General features: G+C 40.9%; 1 protein-coding gene across 1 annotated transcript in view; it reads left to right on the forward strand.

Annotated features, from left to right (window-relative positions):
• Positions 1–21,680, forward strand: part of cdk19 (cyclin-dependent kinase 19) — a 278,819-nt gene that overhangs the window by 241,704 nt on the left and 15,435 nt on the right. Inside the window, exons 10-11 of the mRNA XM_028797596.2 lie at positions 1,468–1,565; positions 4,093–4,171. Coding sequence (XP_028653429.2) covers positions 1,468–1,565; positions 4,093–4,171 — 177 coding nt within the window. The remainder of the gene's footprint in view (positions 1–1,467; positions 1,566–4,092; positions 4,172–21,680) is intronic.

The following is a 21,680-nucleotide window of genomic DNA, read 5'->3' on the forward strand; positions in this document are numbered from 1 at the left end:
CACCAAGCCACACTCATTAAGCTTGTTTCCTCTTTCTATTATTTTTACATAAGTTAACTACCCTGTATTTTTTTACTTGTACTCTCATTAAAATTGTATCACTTAACCAGCTCTGATTTCAAAGAGCAGGAAAAGTAAGCTGCTGTAACAGAGGTTCATGCATGTTACCAGAAGCTGCTTCTACAGACCGCATATCAAGCAAAACAATCGCAGTTTGCACACCTCTGCAGGTGTATCACTGTTTTACCAATTCTTGTCTGGTTGTGGACTGTTAAATGAAGAAAAGAAAATTAAAACAAATATACAGGTAGAAGTAGCCTCTACGAAGGTAAATGTAAAACAGTAAAACAATATTTCTCTGTTTTAAAATAGACAAGTTTTGAAATTTCAAAACGTTGACTCCCCACAGAGTGCATCAGTGGTAAAGCCCTGAATTTGTTTAGTCTATTCTTTTCCAAACAAATATGTTTTTGCACTCTCTATCGTAGTGACACATTAAAGACCTAAAGTAGAAGGATTTTAGGCAACTTACTAAGATGGACAGATGAGTCCAACACTCTCTCTAGCAGTGGTGTCCAGGCACTTCTGGTAATCTTTCCATCTTCACCTGAATTTTCCACTGCTTCTTCTTCCAGGGGGATATATTTGCAACCTCATTCTTTTGGTTATGCCCCATCATTCATATGTCTAGGTGAGATTGGGGATTTAGTCAGTCACTCATTTTTCAACCCGCTATATCCTAACACAGGGTCATAGGGGTCTGCTGGAGCCTATCCCAGCCAACACAGGGCGCAAGGCTGGAACAAATCCCGGGCAGGGCACACACCCACTATGGACAATTTAGGATCGCCAATGCATCTAACCTGCATGTCTTTGGACTGTGGGAGGAAACCGGAGCACCCGGAGGAAACCCACGCAGACACGGGGAGAACATGCAAACTCCACGCAGGGAGGACCTGGGAAGCAAACCCAGGTCTCCTTACTGCGAAGCAGCAGCGCTACCACTGTGCCACCATATAGGGGATATAGATAACAGTAAATAGTATTGGTTGTCTTTGTGAAACCATGTCGGTCCCTCAGACATGCTAATATTATATTGCAAATATTGTGACAAATGTACATGTGAAAGTGTTTTAAACATTCACCCTGTACCACAACTAAAATGCTACAGCAAAAGAAACACACATTGGCAATATTTTGTTGTCTCTTAAGGTTTTAGAAAAACAAGCTTTTGTCAAATAATATATATCTAGTGTATTAAACTACATCTGAATATATCTGACTTGTGTAACATGGGTATCGAAAAACACTAATATTGCTCTGAAAAATCCAAAAGATTATGGTCAACCTGCTATTTTCTATATACTGTGTATGTATATATATATATATATATATATATATATATATATATATAATATAATATTATATAATGTCATTTAATTTGCATCATTGATATTTTATTTTTAGCTCCAAAAACTGCTCACTATGGATCCCACTAAAAGAATAACTTCAGAACAAGCACTTCAAGATGCATACTTCCAAGAAGATCCTTTACCTACTTCTGAGTATGACAATTTTTTTTTTTTTACTTTTGCATAACTTCTGTTTATTTATCAGACACCAAAATACTTTTCAGGACAAAATCAAGCAATTCAGAGAGCCTTGCTCTTACAAATACCCTTAATTTTATGTTAAGTCTAATTTAAATTGTATAACCCCATTAAAGGAGTTATGTTTATTATTTAGGAATTAGTTATCTATTATTGTTTTTTTTGGCATGGCGTATGACTGCATTACTACTAATCCATTGCCTTTTTTCCTTTCTCATATATTTGTGTGTTTACTGTTGTTGGAGGGGAATTACAAATACTGTAAGTCTCAACTGTGTGATGGTTTTGTTTTTTGTTTTTTTTTTTTATAGTGATAATTTTACGTTTTTTAGAATATTTTATAAGTCTTGAAAGTCTTGGCTTCCCTTGTCGAGCAAAAAAGAGAAGTCTCTCTGTATACAGTATAAAAGGAAATCCTGGAATGGAAAGCAAATGCAAGGCTACGATACGTGATAATCTCGGAAGACATTTAAAAGACCCGCGAGACCAAGGAGACTTGCCACGGTGCGTCTCGCTTTGACCGTAAACATGAGACTTGGTGCCAAGAGATTGTCCCAGGGCCGTAGCGGCTGTACAGGCTTTAAAGAGATCGAAGGGCAGCGCGACAGCAGCTATATACCCCCCCACCCCCACCCCGAACGGGAGCAGCATTATACCTCCTGCAAGAAAGAATTCAAACACGCCCGGAGCCAGTAATAAAAGACTGGTATTGCTTTAACAACGTCACGCGAGACCAGGCAGTGAGCCATCATTTAAAACAAGTCAACAGACCTCTAAGCTAGCAGTTGTTGGATTGCTTTTGGCAGGCAAGCATCATGTGCTTGGAGCTCTTAAAACAACGACATGCGACAGGCAGAAGAGGCAGCTAGCAAGCAGCAAAAAGACAGCAAATGATCCAAAGGCGTATCTTTAGCGTACGTTCAGCTCCAACACCCTTCACAACACGAGCAGTATTATACGTCTGGGAAGAAAGAGATGTAACCAGGCACGTGGCCGAAAATAAAGGACAAATATTGTTTTTACAAAAGTTTGTAAAGTAAAAGTGAAAATAATGCATATGTAACAATTCACAAGAAAATAACAATCTCTTTAAATTGTAGATTGCCTGCCTAAGGTAAAGTCATCCCTGATGAATGGGAACGTGGGAATGAGGGGTCCTTTCATCGGATTAGCGCTATTTCAGATGTGGAATGGCAAAATAGGGGGAGGCAGCTTGATGAATGAGGTCTCCAGGACTTACAACATAACCAAATCATATTATGTGATATCATCTAATGTGAAATTCTACTCCGTACTTCTAGAATTTTTATTTTTATATTGTATTGAGGATTTATTCTGTTCTATGTATTGTACTGTACGGCTCAGAATTAAAGGACAATGAGTAAAATGACCAAGAACTTCATAAAGACGTTTACAAACGTTGACGCTAAACACATGCAGAGCAGGTTAGAGACTATGAAACCAGTGAAATTAGAAAGGCTCAAAAAAAAAATGGAGCTATACACATGTGGAGAAAGTTAAAGGATATGAAAGTAGGAAAATTAGAAAATATAAAAAAAGAAAGTAAAGATCGCAGTAGCGCAAAAAAACAAACTGCCTCATTTAACTAGGCACCAGTCTAACTTTGGTTTTGCACAATAATTACTACACTATTGCACCTTAACACTTAATTCTACTTTATTCACATAATTATACTTACAGTATTTGTTATGTTCTACTATACTGTTATCTTTCAATCTATGACTTTTTGTTAATCTAACTGATATTCTTCTAACTTTGCGCAGTTTTTGATAAGCGGATCAGGATGCATTTCACTGCGTGTTGTCCTGTATAACTATGCATCTGACAAATAAAGAATCTTGAGAATTTCAAAAACGGAATTTACCACACATGCATTTATTGGTTACTTTGTTAGTGTATATTTATTAATCTGTCTGCTTATTTAAAAAGCTACATTTACCCCAGGAGTCAAAAACCTTCTGTCTAGCCCTTGTACAAAAACCTAGACAAAAGCTGGGGTATCACCTTGGTAACCCCATGTACCTTTGGAACTGTGAGAGGAAAATAGCACGACTTTACAGACAGGAGTCCAATGCAGAACTGTACTTACTTTTTTACTTTGTAAAACTGCTGATGATATAGATTGTTTTGTCTGTGCTGAAATTCCAAACAGAGAAACCTGTCCTGACCTCATTAAAAAGATTCACCATATTGGGACTGGCAAGATTACAAATATTGTTTTTACAGAAGTTCTGAAATAAAAGTGAAACTAATGAAATAGCAACAATTCAAAGAAAAAAAAATCTTAAAAGTGTATATCCAGAAAACCAAACACGGGGGTTGGCGAGCGAAGCCCCCTAGTTTTAAAAAAGGAAATCCATTAGAGTTTTGTGTTTCCTCTTTGTCAAATGTACAGGGTGTTTGCATTAGGTTTTTAAATGTCTGATTTTCATTTTTCTTTTCATTCCAACAATGCATGTAGCGTGTTTGCTGGTTGTCAAATACCATACCCTAAGAGGGAATTTTTGGCTGAAGATGAGCCTGAAGAAAAGGGTGACAAGGTAACATTTTTTAAAAACTGAATGAATGTATTATAAACCTAATCTGCAGCTTGGGTTTTTCTCATGTAATGTGTAGCAGATTAGCTTTTTTCATATAATACAGTCTCATGTGTTTTTCAATTTATATTTATATTTTTGGTTATTTTTCATTTGAACATTTTTAGCTCTATACACAGTTATTTTGACTGTGTTTTTAACTGCATTACGGAAAGTAATGTTAGACACAGGATATTTGAACAAAATTACTTGTTTTATTGTTTTTTGTGAAATATACCAATGCTTTTTTTAACCTCCTTGACATTAAACCCCAAGTGTGACTCTGAAGTATGCTGAAGCCTAAGTCAGTCTTGGGGTGATTAATGATCCCCATTATAGTGTAAAGCCTGAGTACCTCTTGGGACAGCATTCTGAAAAGCCCTAGTGAATAAAATAACATTATCCAGCAAAAAATAATGAATATTTCTATGTGTTTTGCCACTCTAAAGTATTCATGAGTGGGATGGAGCCTTCATCTAAAACAATGTAAATAAGAAGCTATAAAGCCACTTTTAGAATAAACTGAAACTGAACCTTTAGTTGAATCAAATAATAATAATGACATGTGAAATGGTCATCAGTCGTTGACACAGATATTGAAACATGCATATGGCACAGTACAACCAAACCACAACAATATGCCTGGTGTATTTGGTCACCTAAAGGTTCACAGTGGTGTAAGTTGGTGTGTGAAAGAAAGGCAATATGATTGCGATTATGTAGAAAGATGAGTAAACCAGCTAAACCTAAACACTGTTCACAGTGTAGCAACTGTTGTTCCTGTCAGGGGAAATATGGAAGTCACTAACCCTTGAGCTGTGGCAGCCTACAATATCACAAGGGATGCAGATCAGGCACTGTCATTCTACCATCTCCTGCACAAGCAACAGAATGTGTGAAAAGAAATAAATTTCTGCTGTTCAGATTACAACGTTGAACTATGTGTTGTTGATTGTTTCAAAACATGTCACACAAAGGTTGTGTACTAATTCTGCATTAGTATAGTGGTGGACATTACACATACATTTCCAGCTATATTTATGTTGATGTGTTAGTATTTTACATTGTAAGAGAATCAAGGGACAACGATAAAGAGCCAGGGTACCTACCCGTTAACCCTGTTTAATTGGTTTGTAGGATAATAGAAAAAAAACAAGCAAATGATTTCAGAGAGTTCTTAGCTTAAGATAGAACTGGCAAAGATGGTGAAGTTTCTGGTTTTCAGTCTTCCCAGCAAGAAGAGGCAGGTCTGGGTAGATGGATACTGGAAGTGGCATTACAGATGTTGTAGCCATCAATCTTTCAGTCTGGAGTGGAAGGAAGAAAGAAAGGCATTAAGACACAGTGCCAACCCCTGGTGTGGTAGAATTACAATCTCTAGAGCCCTTCAGCTGTTCCCTATGCACACGTGTGTGACAGGATAGCCCAGACCCATCAGATTGGGCAGTCTGAACCGTGAGGTCATGAACCCAAGAAAGAGAATTGCCGTTGGCATGGAGAGAACTGCAACTATGGAGGACTTTGAACCGATAAGGCTGAAGGTCCAAAAACAATCAGGTGACCCAAGAATTTGACTCTTTGTGAAGTGCCATCCACTGTAGGGGAGCATGGTCAGTCACCAGAGTGAACTCATGGCCCAGGAGCTATTACGTTATCGCCAAGGCTTCTTTTTCCACTGCCGCATACCTGATCTCCTGGTCCAGTAGTTTACGGCTCAACGCTTTGGCTCAACATGCCACCACGACCTGTGTCCAAAGCATAAGTCTGTAAAATAAAAGGCAGAGAAAAATCAGGAGTCTTTCATACCAGTGCTGATGTAAGGGTCTGTTTAAATCACAGAATACAGCGTCTGTTTAGGCATCCAGTATCTCTAAATTAGGATGCCTGCTTCTTTGTAAGGTCTGTCTAGTACGTTGCCCTCTCAGAGAAATGGGGAACAAGCCCACAAAACCCAGTAAGAATCGGACCTGCCGCTTGGTTTTCAGATGGGGCTATTTCATAATGGCATAAACCTTGGCACATTGTTGTCGTACAGTACCCCTGCCCACCAGGTAGTCTAAATATTTGGCATTTGTCAGCCCAAAGGTTGACTTTATCCGAAAGAACAGCCTCATTCAGTGCCAGGAGCATGAGGTGTACTTGCCATATGTGTTCCTCCTAGGTACCAGAATAGATGAAAATGTCATTCACGTTGGAAGCACTGTAGATATTGTAGGGACACAGCACTCTACCAGATGCTGGAAGGTCGCCAGTGCTTCGTGCAATCCAAATGGGAGGTGTGGTAACACGATTCTCTCCTTTGCGGATTCTGTTTAAGGAATTTCCCAGTACCCTTTTGTCATGTCAAGAGTGGTCTGATACAGAGCTTTATCGAGTCACTCGAGGAGGTCATCCACTTGTGACATCGGGCAAGTGGGATATTTGATTAAGTCAGTGGAAGTCATTGCAGAAGCGCCAGCTGCCATACCAAGATCTAGCATTCTCCTGATGTCAAGTTCCATTTCAGCTTGTTTTGCCTCCAGAAGGCAGTACAGGCGTTCTCGGATGACAACCCCGGGTATCATGCATAATCAGAGTTTCTTCCGGGTCGTTCATTCACCACTTCCGGGACATACATGATGGCTGCTTCAAGCACTTGTCTTTGTTTGGGCATCAAATCTGTGCCAAAATTAAGGATAATTTTTTGGGCAAAGTAGGAATGAGGCTGTCCAGAGAAGGTATTTGAATCCCTGTCCTTTGGTTGTTTCACCAAATAATCAACCAGTTCTTTCCTTTCCTTAATTTTGCAAGTGCCCTGCCAATGTGCCAACAATTTGGAATGCAAAGTGGGAATGAAAACCATGATTTGATCTCTAGGATGGAACTTACAAAGTGTCAAGTCACGATCATACTAGTGAGCCTGTGCTGTTTGTGCATGCTCCATGTTCTCTTTTAAAATGGGTTAATTTTTTCAAATCGATTGCGTAACTGTGATATATATTCTAGCATATTGGTGGACGGGAGCACCTCTTCCACCCAGCCCTCATTTAGAATATCCATTAATCCCCAGGGTTTTCGTCCATACAATCACTCAAATAGGGAAAAGTACATGGATGTTTGTTGGACCTCCATTTGTGACATAACCAATACTAATATGTATTTATGGCAATGATCGGAGGGTTCAAGGAATATCTAACCCTATGTGCTCTAACGAGACGTCAGTGAGTGGGACAGGGACTAGAGGGGCGTGTTTCTTCTCAGTAATCTACTGCAGCTGACATTCCAGGCAGGAAGTGTAAAAGCGCTGGACCTACTCATTGATCCCAGGCAAGAAAAACTGAGCTTAATCCACTGTAAAGTCTTCTCAGCTCCCAAATGGGGCGCCTAGGAGATAGATGTGCACTAATTTGCAAACCTGCTGCTGGTAAGTTTGTGGAACTAACAGCAATGAACTTACCTCGCCCTCCTGCTCAGCAGCACAATATAATAAATCATTCTTAAGTAGAAATTGTGAACCCAGGGGCATAGGATATGATGTTCATTGTCCATCTATCAGAACAACCTCATTCTTGGCAAACTTTAAGAAATCATCATTCCATTGTTCTCTTTTAAAAGAGGCCGGTGTTTGGTGAAATTGAAAATGTAAGTCTGAGAGGGGATCTGGAGTGACCTCAGTAGGCGGAGTGACAGACCATGATGACTACTGTGAAAATGTCCATACTGGGTAGCAAAGTAGCCCTGTTCATCAACCAGCTGACACGACAGCATAAAGACAGCTTGAGAATGGTTCATATCATCTATGATAAGGTCCATTGTTTCAGAGAGTGTGCTTTCTGCTTCTCCGCACTTACTTTGCAACCAGCCTAGCCCCAGTATCACAGGATGAGGTGATTTTCTGAGTTGCCTATTGATATGTGATTATACATGAGGTGGACCTGTACCACTGAGTTTCCCGGTGGAAACAGGCTAGACTGATCAATCCAGCAAGGTAATTGGGGATAGTGCTTACCGGGAAGTTGGGTTCTGGTGTTCGGACACCGGAAGTGATGTCAGAGTTGTTCTAGCCATCAGTCATCTTGGGCCTCATATATAAACGGTGCGTATGCACAGAAATGTTGCATAAGAACGTTTCCATGTTCAAATCGCGATGTATAAAACCTAAACTTGGGGTAAAACCACGCACATTTCCACAGTAGCTCATACCCTATCGTACGCAAGTTCTCTGCTTGGTTTTGCAGACTGGCGGCACCCAGCGTCAAAGCAGTGCTACTGTTCCTGTGTGGTTTCACTTTCTTTATTAGATCCACATCCCTGACGCGGCTTTATAAATATACTGAAATTAACCGCATATTGTTTATTAGTTTAATGCATCTGATTGTAATTAACCTGTAACAATATAATGGTCCACAGAATGGTCAAACTATTCTAAATACCATAACTGCTTTAGCGTTGTTACTCTCATTGCACCCTCTTCTTCTTCTGTCAATCCCCGTTAGGGGTTGCCACAGTGGATCATCTTTTTCCATAATACTCTCACTGCACCACTCGGAGTATGTATATCACTGTATCTGAGTGTGAATCACAGATCTACAGCGATTGGAAAGAGAATTATCGGTATACAGCATCAAGCACTCGCTGCCTCAGCCATTTGCTATTTGAACTGCTCTCATCCGACCAACGCTTCCGAGCCTTTCCTGTTCGGACCTCGCAGTTCACAAACAGTTTCATCCCAAGAACTATACACGCACTCAATCAGTCCATCAAGTGCTCCTTGTAGAACTGTTTGTACTTGCAAGTTACCGTCAAGTAATTGTACTTATGATACAGTTATAATATTGCACAACCTGAGCCACTTTATAAACCGCGTATTTACATATGATGACGATATCATTTTTAAGATGAAATGCAGCAAAATATGTTTATTATATTATGCAGATAAAACTTTAACTACACAGTGCCTCAGCGCTAGTGAGCTTGAGCTTCGTTCACGGTTTGTTCCTGCCTCGCGCTGTATTCATGCTGTGGCTGGCGTGACACTGGAAAGATAGATGAATAGAATAATTAAACATTACGAAGATATTTCGATGTTCCTTAAAAGTTTTGAAGAATCGTCATTCTAAGCTTACAGTTGGCTTAACGTCTATTACAGAGCTGATTGTGTGGCGATTGGGTATTTGGAGAAAGAAAAGTAAGAACAGGAATTGGGGGTTAGTACGTTTGAAAAAGACAGTACTTCTGTAATAAAGCATTTCATCGAAGGTCGCGCATGGCGCAGCAAGCATCTTGCATAAGACATGAACAATCACTGCGCCACCATGTTCCCATGTTTAATAACATGCTTTAACTCATATCATCATGAAAATGATATCACGTTGTGGTGTGTGGCCGGCTAAATATTCCGGCCCTCACCCCCAGGCCACTAGGTGGAGCTCTCCCAACAGCGTGGACGTTCCCCGAATTCCAGCAGGGCCTCATGGACTATGTAGTTTATATGCACAGCCCTGCTGGATACCATGGGGACCACCAGGAGTCGCTGTGGGGAGGCTGCCGGACTCTTACTTGCCCTATAACCCGGAGGTGCATCATGATCACATGACAAGAGGAAACGACGTGTCTTCCGGGTTGAAGAAAGGAGCTTTTTATCCGACCCGGAAGTGTTCATGATCACATGGACAGAAGGGAGAAACACTTCCGGGTCATAGACTATATAAAGGACTCTGGGAAACCAGTACACTGAGCTGAGCTGGGAGGAAGGGTGGCGAAGTGTCTGGGAGTGTGGAGGATTGACTACTGTATTGTTTATTGATTTATGAGTATTGTGGAGTGGAGGGTGCTTTGTGCACTGTATTGTTCAAATAAAGGTAGTATTTGGACTTTTACCTGGTGTCTGGAGTCGAGTCAGAAGGTTTAAGAGGACGACAAGGGCCTCAATCTGCGACAACGTATACTTCTCAGTATTTTAATTATTCAGAGAGCTGTAATATTACGAATGTAATGGATTCCGTGTCCTGTCGGAGGAAGAGCACGTAGTGATTCAGGCACATAGAGCACATATAAGATCAAATACACAACAAAGCATTTAACGTGCTACTTTAGTTACGATGGGAGTTGAGAAACTAGTAAATTAAACGATTTTAAGATGAAGTTTATGATGTTCTACTTTTATGACAAAATAAACTATGTGATTAAAGTGGAAATTTCGAGATTAAAGTTGACATTTCCTGCTTTTTTCCCACTGTGTGCCTTTTTTTTTCCACTGTACCCTAATAAGCTTTCATATGACACTCAGACGGTGAGCTACGAGTCGCCTTTTCACGCCAACTTTGATATGTGACAACTTTTTTATTTCGGGCACTGTGCGACTTTGTGAACTTGAGCTTTCGAGTTTCTCTGACACGCTATGTCACTCGATCAACTTCCTTTTGTTGCTTATATACAGTAACTGTTTAAACCAACAAATAGTTCGTTTTTCTTTGCCTCCATTTGGTATTCGCTGAAATTGTTCTATTTTTCCTCGTACTTTTGCCATTGCCTTTTCACAGAACGCTGAGCTTAAGGGCTATTTATATTGATTTGCATATTCAAAGAGGCATAATTCTGGGAGGAGTTGGGGCGGGACAGCAGGCGCGTGCACGAGCATTATTTTTCAAGCTGACCAGGATTTATGTAGCGGAAGAACGTGGAAGTTGGTAAACACACAGATTTATGCATCTTGATTTTTCTTTGCGTAAGCACATTTCGGCTTTTGTGCTTACGTCATGTTATAGTGCGAATTCTACGCACGGCGTTACGCATGAGGCCCCTGGTCTGCAGAGGGAGGAAGAGAGAAAGACATTAATACAGAGCACCAACCTCTGGTATGGTGATAGAATTACAGTCACTAAAGCCTTCTGTAGTTCCCTATGCACACACGTGAGTGACAACATGTTTATGTACATATAATAACATTTAACATATAATATATAATAACATTTTTTTAAAATTCATCATTCTTGACTTGTTTTTCTGGGAGTAAACATAAGGCTAAGGAGGCTATAAATATTTGTAATATTTTTTTATAATCACTAAATTTCATTTAATAATTTTCATAGGTCAACAGGTCAAGAAGATGAATTTGGAATGGTCTTTTATATTAGGCATAGTGTAACTATAATTCCTATGGTAGTGTGTAGATGATCTATTTCTCTGAAGATCTAAAAAAACAGGGGTGCTGTTTTTAAATTTTTTTGTGATTCTGTTGTATAATATATTGCAGTTTATTACTTCCTTAATAAAATTAGTTTATCTGAATAAAGTTGAAATCATCCTTATAGACAAAAATGTGTCAATCGGCTCACTAATTAGAAAAAATCCTTGAGTCAATTCATCCTACTTAAATCTTTATTATTTGCAGAAATGACTTCCAAGTATTTCAGCATAGTATGACGTGGAATTCTTGGTTATGGGAAATGACACACACATAAGTACATTGCCTTAAGTTATTACTGTTCCTGCTGACAAGTTCTGTTACAACTTCTGAGCCTGTGAATTCAGTATATAGTTTTGGAGAATGGCTATGTAAGTCTGCTTTTTTAATCTTTTCAGATATTACGTAACATTCTCGAACCCGCTTAAACTGATTTAGGGTCATAGGGACACAAGACCTTCTCAGTAGCACTTAGCACAATTCAAGAAACAGCCTTGGACAGGGCTCACTCACGCTCATGCATATACCCATACTCGCACTCAGACTGGAGCCAATTTAGAATCACCAATTAATCTAACAAATTTAGCAAAACCAAGGAGCTTGTCATAGACTTCAGGAGGTCAAAGGCACATTCCACTCCCATCTACATAGGATGGGATGCTGTTGAGAGGGTGAGCAGCTTTACATTTTTTGGAGTGGCCATCACTGAAGATCTGATGTGAACACAACACATTTTGGCTTTTAACAAAAGCCAGTGCCTCTACTTCCTCAGATGTCTGAGGGCAGAATCACATTTTAGTACGTCACTTGCCTGGCTGAAGATTGTAGAATTTTACAGAGGGCGTTAAAAGAAACACAGAATACTACCAGTGCCCAGCTGCCTTCTGTTGAGTAAATATACAACACACACTGCCTTGGAAGGCTAGCAGTATTATTAAAGACCTCAGCCCCACAACATTGTACATTGTACAATGCTTAAAACCTAATAAATTCTACCAGGTAAATTTGCAGTCTGTAAACATCAATGCTATATCTATCTATCTATCTATAATCCAACATCTGTCTGTCTATCTGCTTTTCACGAGAGAAGAACTACTTAATAGATTTAGTTCGGGTTTTTTTCTGTAATTTGCTTGAACATTCCGGTTGATTTTGCGACTTCTCTCATCACGCTAAGTACTATAGTTCAGTTGCGGCGCCAATTTTTTTCAGGCAAATCCGAGAGACATGCTTCAGGCCGAGGGGACGGGGAGGCGGGACCACAGGAGAAAGGAGGTGGACAGGGCCATCCTCACTCACACGCCAGCTTCCGTTCGAGCTGCTGTACCTTTCTCCACGTGTTGGATCGTACCTTGCCTCCACTTAGCTAGCGATACCTGTTTGTTCAGCAGACATTATCATCTAGAGAATGGTAAAGAGTAACGTTTGACATTTTTTAGAGAGAGATCACAGCTACATGTATTTTACATAGTACCGGCTCATTGGCCGAGATATCATGGCCACGTGCTCTTCTCCACATGTGTGGGGCGCTTTCCCATCAGAGCTGAACACGATCAGATACAGTGGCAACGTTTGACATTGATGTGTACCTGCCTTCCACTTGGCCAGAGATACCTTACCAGCTTTTTACATTTTTGGCAAAAAGAGCACAGCTACATTCTCTCCCCTGATAGCAAAACCAAAAATATTGTATATTAAGAGGCCCTCAGATACGAAAGCTACCAATATAAATTCTTCTAAATACAAATGATTACATTTTTTAAAAAAAATTTTTATTGATTTTTAAAGTTTGTCCTGTTTCACTACTACGCAGGCAGAGCCGCAGGGACAGCTAGTGTAATAATAAGTTAAATTAAACCAACATTCTGTGTACATTGTTTCTCATCTAAACCCTCCAAAACCTTATGATGGTACAAGATTATAAATAGAAACATTACATTCAAATCTGATTTAAGCTACTGTTTTTACAATATGTGTTACAATAGAAATTATACCCCAATTTTCCACTATTCCTACTAATTACGTCTGAATTCAAAAGAATACAGTTTCCTGTAAAGTTGTGTTTTACAATAACCATCAACAAAAGTCAAGGTCAGTCACTAGGAAAAACAAGAATTAATCTACGTTAGGAGTATTTTGCTAATAGGCCATTGTCTATAACATATTCAAGAGAGGAGCCCCAGTAAACTAATGATATTAGCCCCTGGATAAAAAAGAAAAACTACAAATTTTGTATGCATAAAAGTACTCAGTTGGTTAAATAGTACTTTTGATACATCCAATTAACTGATGGTGCTATCGCTGAGGCCCATTGTCTTAGAAAATTTCCCAGGCAAAGCCAGGTAACACAGCTAATGTATACTACACTATGTGTATAATATACACCAGTCTGCCACAATATAGCCACTAACAACTGAAGTTCTTAATATTGATTATTTCGTTACTATGGCAGCTGTATAGCGCAAGATATATTAGACAGCAAATAAACAATCAGTTCTGGAAAGTGATGTGTTGGAAGCAGTTGAAATGGGCAAGCATAAGGATTTGAGCAACTATGACAAGGGCCAAATTGTGATGGATAGACAACTGGGTCAGAGCATTTCCAAAATATCAGGTCTTAGGGTGTATTCCTGCTATGTAAGAAGGACAACCAGTGACAGGGTCATGGGCACCCAAGGCTCACTGATGCGAGGGTGGAGCAGAACAGCTACAGTAGTACCACAAATTGCTAAAAAATTTAATTCTGGCCATGAGAGAGAGGTGTCAGAACACACGGTGCATTGCAGCTTATTGCATATAGGGCTGCATAACCACAGACCAGTCAGAGTGCCCATACTGACCACTGTCCACTGCCGAAAGCGCCTACAATAGGCATATGAGCATCGGAACTGGACCATTGAGCAATGGAAGAAGGTGGCCTAGTATGATGAAACATGTTTTATTTTATATCATGTGGATGGCTAAGTGCATGTGTGGCGTTTACCTTGGGAGGAGGTGGCAACAGTATCACTATGGGAAGAAGGCAATTTATCAGAGGCAGTGTGATTCTCTGGGCAATGTTCTCCTGGGAAATCTTTTGTCCTGGCGTTCGTGCGGATGTTACTTTGACACAATCCATGTACCTAAAGGTTGCTGTAGACCATGTACATCCCTTCACGGCAGTAGTGTTTCCTGGTGGCAGTCACCTCTTTCAGTACAATGATGTGCCCTGCTACACAGCAAAAATTGTTTAGGAATGGTTAGAAGAACATGACGAAGAGTTCAAAGTGTTGACTTAGCCTTGTGAACCATAACGGAACCGACACAGACAGGCAGAGACGCAAGTTCCAGCACAGCACATTTACAAGTGGGGAAGTGATTTTCCCTCACTGCCCACAGCAGCACAGTATAAAGCACCAAGCACACCAATACACAGTCCCTTCTTTTCTTTCTCTCCTTTACGCTTCCACTCCTCAACTGGCAAATTTCGTCACTCTTTCTCCTAACTCTGGGTCCCCAAGTAGTTACAGCTGGCTCCTTCTATAGGGAAGTGCCCCAGGTGTCCGGTGATCATCTTCCGGTAGCAATTCTGTGTGTGGCAGAAGAGCTGCAGCAAAGGCCTCAGCTGTCCCTGCAATGCCCTTAGTTGTACCCATGGAACCCAACAGGGCTGTGCCAAACTCCAGCTTCCATGGAGCCCTGTGGAAATCCGAGGCACTGCTGCAACCCGGGGGGCTGCCATCTAGCATTCTGGGGGAGGCAGAGCACTAAAAGACTGCCTTCCCCCTTCCTTCCATTCCTTGGGCATCTTCAAATTCCCCAGATCTCAATATGATCTAGTATCAATGAGATGTGCTGGGAAAACAAGTCCAATCCATGGAAGCCCCACCTTGCAATTTGCATGACTTAAAGGAATTGGTGCTACAGGACACATTCAGAGCTCTTGTGATGCCCATGCCTTGGTTGGTCAGAGCTTTTTTGTCATCAACACAGTATTAGAGAGTGGGTTTAAATTTTATAGTTGAATGGTGTATATATACTTTACATAAGGCAAAGTTGACTAAGGGCCGATTTATACTGCTTCGTGGCTGCCTCGCATTTCCAGTGTTCATTTGACGCGTCCTCTGAGCATATCCTCAGAAATTAACGCAATGCATCTGCGAGTTGCAGTGCCAGCAAAAAATTGGGGGCCGCAATGTGATCAGTTCAGAACGTGACAGAATCCTTGAAGATCCTACAGGATCGATGTTTGTGCTTTGATGTTTGATGAATGGTTTGATGTGGTGAAGCAGTGTGGTGCTTTTATATTGAAGTGTTGCATATACCCCATTATAATTACACAATACATTTTAATGGTCTCGTCTTTTTTTTTTTTTTTTTCACAACAGCATCAGAATGTATGGCAGTATTTTTAAACCACAGAGAAAAAAAATTAGGGACACAGTGAAAGCATCTATTTTGTGATTAAAGTGGAAATTTTGGCTTTCATCTAAAAATGTCCACTTTAATCTCGTAGTTTATTTTATCATTAAAGTAGACCACTGTTAAACGTCATCTTAAAACCGACCTAGTTGTTTATCGCTTCACACTTGTGCGGTTTCCTCCTGAAATGATAGCAGCGACAAGCAGCAATTGCCACACAGAACACATTAAATGTACAATATACCAGCTCTCTGCATATTTAGAATCCTTAGATTTATAATTGATATCACTTTCATGATGAAATGCATTAAAGTATGTATATTACATTTCACAAATAAATCTTTAACTTCTGGGTGGCGCAGTGGGTAGCGCTGCTGCCTCGCAGTTAGGAGACCCAGGTTCGCTTCCCGGGGTTCTCCCTGCATGGAGTTTGCATGTTCTCCGTGTGTCTGCGTGGGTTTCCTCCGGGTACTCCGGTTTCCTCCCACAGTCCAAAGACATGCAGGTTAGGTGCATTGGCGATACTAAATTGTCCCTAGTTTGTGCTTGGTGTGTGTGTGTGTGCATGCCTTGCGGTGGGCTGGTGCCCTGCCCGGGGTTTATTTCCTGCCTTGCGCCCTGTGTTGGCTGGGATTGACTCCAGCAGACCCCCGTGACCCTGTACTTAGGATATAGCGGGTTGAATAATGGATGGATGGATGGATCTTTAACTTCATTTAAATAATGAATACTGTTAATAATTACACATGTGAGGGCAGGACAGTGGCAGCACGGTGAGTCACATCCCTGGTGTTCCCTGCCTGGAGTTTGCATGTTTTCCTGGTGAGTTTCCACAGTGTGCTCCGGTTGCATTCCATGCAGGTTTGGGGATTTGGTGATGCTGAAATAATGTTAGTGTATGTATGTGCTTGTATTCACATTGCAATGAGCTGATGCCCCGTACAAGGATTGTTTCTGCCTCGCGCCCAATGCTAGCTGTAGTGGGTGCATCCCTGGATTGATGGATGTAATCATTAAACATCTATCATTTTCAGAGATATTGTGGCAATATGTCCTCGGAATTTAATGGATGTTTCAGCCAATTCACAACACAGCGAAGCTGAACGTTTTCTCACCGTGATGATATCTTGCACTGCCACCTGGCGGAATCTTCCAGATTTACATAAAGTGCTCGCACAAGTTTAAACAGTACAACACTTGCGTAGCAGAAGCTTCCGCAGGAGCACGCATCATGTCACAAGACGTATAAACCTCGCCTAACTCATGCACTTACTCATCAACTCAAATACTATTTTCTGTTTACTTAAAAAGCTATAGTTTGGCAGGGTGGTACATGTAGGGCACTAGGTAATCCACTAAGAAAGGACATTTTGACATATATAAATATTTACAGGTAAACACCCCCTTAACACTAGAATTACCCGAGTCTACGAAAAAACTCGTAGATCTGGCCCACCTTAAAACCGTTCTCACCTCTCCACCAGCGTCTTTTGTCTTCTAAATGTGCCGATTAAGATGAGCAGCAAGCAGCCGGCTATTCCATCCCCCACCGTCGCAGAACGTTCACTGAGTTTTCCCAGCTCATACCTTGTTTGATTATCTGGGAGTGACTGAACTGCTGGAGTTTTAGAGTGGAAATAATAGATCGTTATTTGGAACACATGCATTTCATGTGTGTTCCGTTTCTACAATAATCTGTGTAAACACATTGTTAAAACAGAAACTTTTTCATATTTAAGTAATAAATGTTACAAAATGTAGGCATAAACTATAGAGTGTGTGAAGGCTGAAGTCCAAAGATCAAATAAACACTTTCTCAAAAGGCTAAAGAACGATACAACACCTTCCGTGGAGTAACGCTATGATTTGCTGACTCAGAGCGCAGCAACCCTACCGTGCCTGAAAGACCTGAGTTCGATTCCCAGCTGGGGAGAAAGTGTTACTTTTTTTTTCTTTTTAACCTCAAGTGGACATAAATTTTATAAATTGGTATGCACTGTAAATAGTTAAGTTTAAAATGTCGACCGCAGTTATTTCTGTTTATTAATTCATGCTTTTTTACTTAGAGTCAGAACAGGAGCTTATTCAGCTTCTGATCTGACTCTAACAGCGGCAGTATAAATTCACACCCGATCTGACACTGTTCATTTAAAAAATAATATTGCATAATAGCGCGTCTTTATGTGAAAACAGCAGTGTCAGGTGGGGAGTGTCTGATGATTTCGTATAGCGCTGAAGTTACTGCTCTTTACTATGCTTTCCTCTGCATGTCCTGGAGTACAAAAGAAGCAGCGGTAGTATATATCATGATACACTGAAGAGCTATAGCGCGTCTTTATGTGAAAACAGCAGTGTCAGATGGGGAGGGGAGGGGAAGGATCCTGAACGCGACTGAGAGAATGAAAAGTGAATAAAAAAAAAAAGACAAAGCTAACCTTTACAAGTACAGTAATCCCTCGCTACTTCGCGGTTCACTTTTCGCGGATTCACGACTTAGCGGGTTTTTAAATACAAGTGATTGCCCGCCTATCGCGGAAGTTATGTTCCAGACCCATCAGCAACAGGAGAAAATCCGCGATATAGAAAGACCATATAAATAAACATTTTTATAGTTTAAGCCTTAAAATACCCATCCCACATGCTTTAAACACATGTAAACTTATAAAACACACTTTGTTAACACATATGATATGTGGATGTCGGGCTAAGGATATGAGTAACATCTCACTATTATAAAACATTTTAACTTCACGCAAGACAAGACAGTGAGACAGGAAAATAGGTGATGTACACCTAAAAGCCTGATTGTACAGGCTTTTAAATTATTGACACGCAGAGCGACAAGCAGCACAAAGCCAGCACAAAGTCCACTTCTCCTTAGCGTTCATTCAGCTCCCCACCCCCTTGACAATGCGAAGTGGCAGGAGCCTACTGCACTTCCGGGGAGGGGGGTTTGAGCGAAGGTGCGTTCAGCTCTCACACACCCACACACACACACACACTCCTCGTGCAGAGTGACAAGCAGGCTTTTTGGCAGAAGCAGCACAAAGTCCATTTCTGCTCAGCGTGAGTTCAGCTGCCCCCCTTCACAAAGCGAGTGCAGACACATTGACGTCTGATCGCTGCGTGCAGTGTGCAGTGTTGGTCTGAGGTGTTTAAGAATGTAGAAAGTGTTTAAGAGCATAGGAAGTGTTTATAAGAGCGTGGGAAAGGTTAACAAGAGAGTGAGAAAGGTTTATAAGAGTGTGGGAAGGGTTTATAAAGCCTTAAAATATGTATAAATAATAAAATAAATATAGGTCGCTACTTCGCGGATTTTCACCTATCACGGGGGGCTCTGGAACGTAACCCCCGCGATAGGTGAGGGATTACTGTATCATAAATTACACTAGCTGTTACAGACTGAAATCAAACGTATGTTTTTATTTAAAATAGTAAGAATAAGGGCAGTTCACTTCTCAAAAGGGAGTCGTGCAGGATTGAACTCGTGACCTTTCGATTCCCAGTCAGCAGCTGATAATGTTGCGCCACAGTGACAGTAATAGTAAATATGTGTCAATGTTGCATGCATGCATGCTTCCTGCAGTTATATTTTTGAATAAAAGCGCACTTGTTCTGTTATATTTGTACATTTTGTGAAAGCGTTTTTTTGATATTTGGACTTCAGGCTTCATACATTATATAGTTAATGTGTACACAGATTACTGTAGAAACGGAACACACATGAAATGCGTGTGTTCCAAATAATAATCTATTATTTCCACTCTAAAACTCCACTTCAATCCCAGATAATCAATCAAGGCATGAGCTGGGAGAAGTTCGTGCACATTCTAGGTCCGTGGGGGAATGGAATGGCCAGCTGCTTGCAGCTTGTCTTTATCTGCACATTTAGAAGACAAAAGACGCTGGTGGAGAGCTGCGAACGGATTTAAGAAGCGATTTAAGGTGGGATGGATCTACGAGTTTTTTCATAGGCTCTGGTAATTCTAGTGTTAATAGAAAAGCAAAATAACCCACAAAAATGCCTATATAGAAATAGTTCTAGGAAAAAGTTTTGGAAAAAAGAAAATTAGACAACATGTCCTTTTTATTTGTTGAAAATTATTAATATTATGCTAACTTACATTTCTCAGTGGCGCCCTGCCTGGGATTTGTTCCTGCCTTGCGCCCTATGTTGGCTGGGATTGGCTCCAGCAGACCCCCGTGACCCTGTGTTAGGATATAGTGGCTGGGATGATGACTGACTGACATTTCTCAGTTATATTCATGACAGTAACGGGAAGTCCCTGATCCTTTTGTTCATCATATACAATATAGCCACTGATTAGTGCTACACCATTACAGTGCATCCGGAAAGCATTCACGGCGCATCACTTTTTCCACATTTTGTTATGTTACAGCCTTATTCCAAAATGGATTAAATTCATTTTTTTCCTCAGAATTCTACACACAACACCCCATAATGACAACGTGAAAAAAGCTTACTTGAGGTTTTTGCAAATTTATTAAAAATAAAAAAACTGAGAAATCACATGTACATAAGTATTCACAGCCTTTGCTCAATACTTTGTCGATGCACCTTTGGCAGCAATTACAGCCTCAAGTCTTTTTGAATATGATGCCACAAGCTTGGCACACCTATCCTTGGCCAGTTTCGCCCATTCCTCTTTGCAACACCTCTCAAGCTCCATCAGGTTGGATGTGAAGTGTCGGTGCACAGCCATTTTAAGATCTCTTCAGAGATGTTCAATCGGATTCAAGTCTGGGCTCTGGCTGGGCCACTCAAGGACATTCACAGAGTTGTCCTGAAGCCACTCCTTTCATATCTTGGCTGTGTGCTTAGGGTCGTTGTCCTGCTGAAGGATGAACCATCGCCACAGTCTGAGGTCAAGAGCGCTCTGGAGCAGGTTTTCATCCAGGATGTCTCTGTACATTGCTGCAGTCATCTTTCCCTTTATCCTGACTAGTCTCCCAGTCCCTGCCGCTGAAAAACACCCCCACAGCATGATGCTGTCACCACCATGCTTCACTGTAGGGATGGTATTGGCCTGGTGATGAGTGGTGCCTGGTTTCCTCCAAACATGACGCCTGGCATTCACAACAAAGAGTTCAATCTTTGTCTCATCAGACCAGAGAATTTTCTTTCTCATGGTCTGAGAGTCCTTCAGGTGCCTTTTGGCAAACTCCAGGCGGGCTGCCATGTGCCTTTTACTAAGGAGTGGCTTCCGCCTGGCCACTCTACCATACAGGTCTGATTGGTGGATTGCTGCAGAGATGGTTGTCCTTCTGGAAGGTTCCCCTCTCTCCACAGAGGACATCTGGAGCTCTGACATTGTGACCATCGGGTTCTTGGTCACCTCCCTGACTAAGGCCCTTCTCCCTGATTGCTCAGTTTAGATGGCTGGCCAGCTCTAGGAAGAGTCCTGGTGGTTTTGGACTTCTTCCACTTACAGATGATGGAGGCCACTGTGCTCATTGGAACCTTCAAAGCAGCAGAAATTTTTCTTAACCTTCCCCAGATTTGTGCCTCGAGACAATCCTGTCTCAGAGGTCTACAGACAATTCCTTTGACTTCATGCTTGGTTTGTGCTCTGACATGAACTGTCAACTGTGGGACCTTATATAGACAGGTGTGTGCCTTTCCAAATCATGTCCAATCAACTGAATTTACCACAGGTGGACTCCAATTAAGCTGCAGAAACATCTCAAGGATGATCAGGGGAAACAGGATGCACCTGAGCTCAATTTTGAGCTTCATGGCAAAGGCTGTTTGAATACTTATGTACATGTGCTTTCTCAATTTTGTTATTTTTAATAAATTTGCAAAAATCTCAAGTAAACTTTTTTCACGTTGTCATTATGGGGTGTTGTGTGGAATTCTGAGGAAAAAAATGAATTTAATCCATT

This window comes from Erpetoichthys calabaricus, chromosome 3 (assembly GCF_900747795.2).
Source record: "Erpetoichthys calabaricus chromosome 3, fErpCal1.3, whole genome shotgun sequence".
In the NCBI taxonomy this organism is placed as follows: domain Eukaryota; kingdom Metazoa; phylum Chordata; class Cladistia; order Polypteriformes; family Polypteridae; genus Erpetoichthys; species Erpetoichthys calabaricus.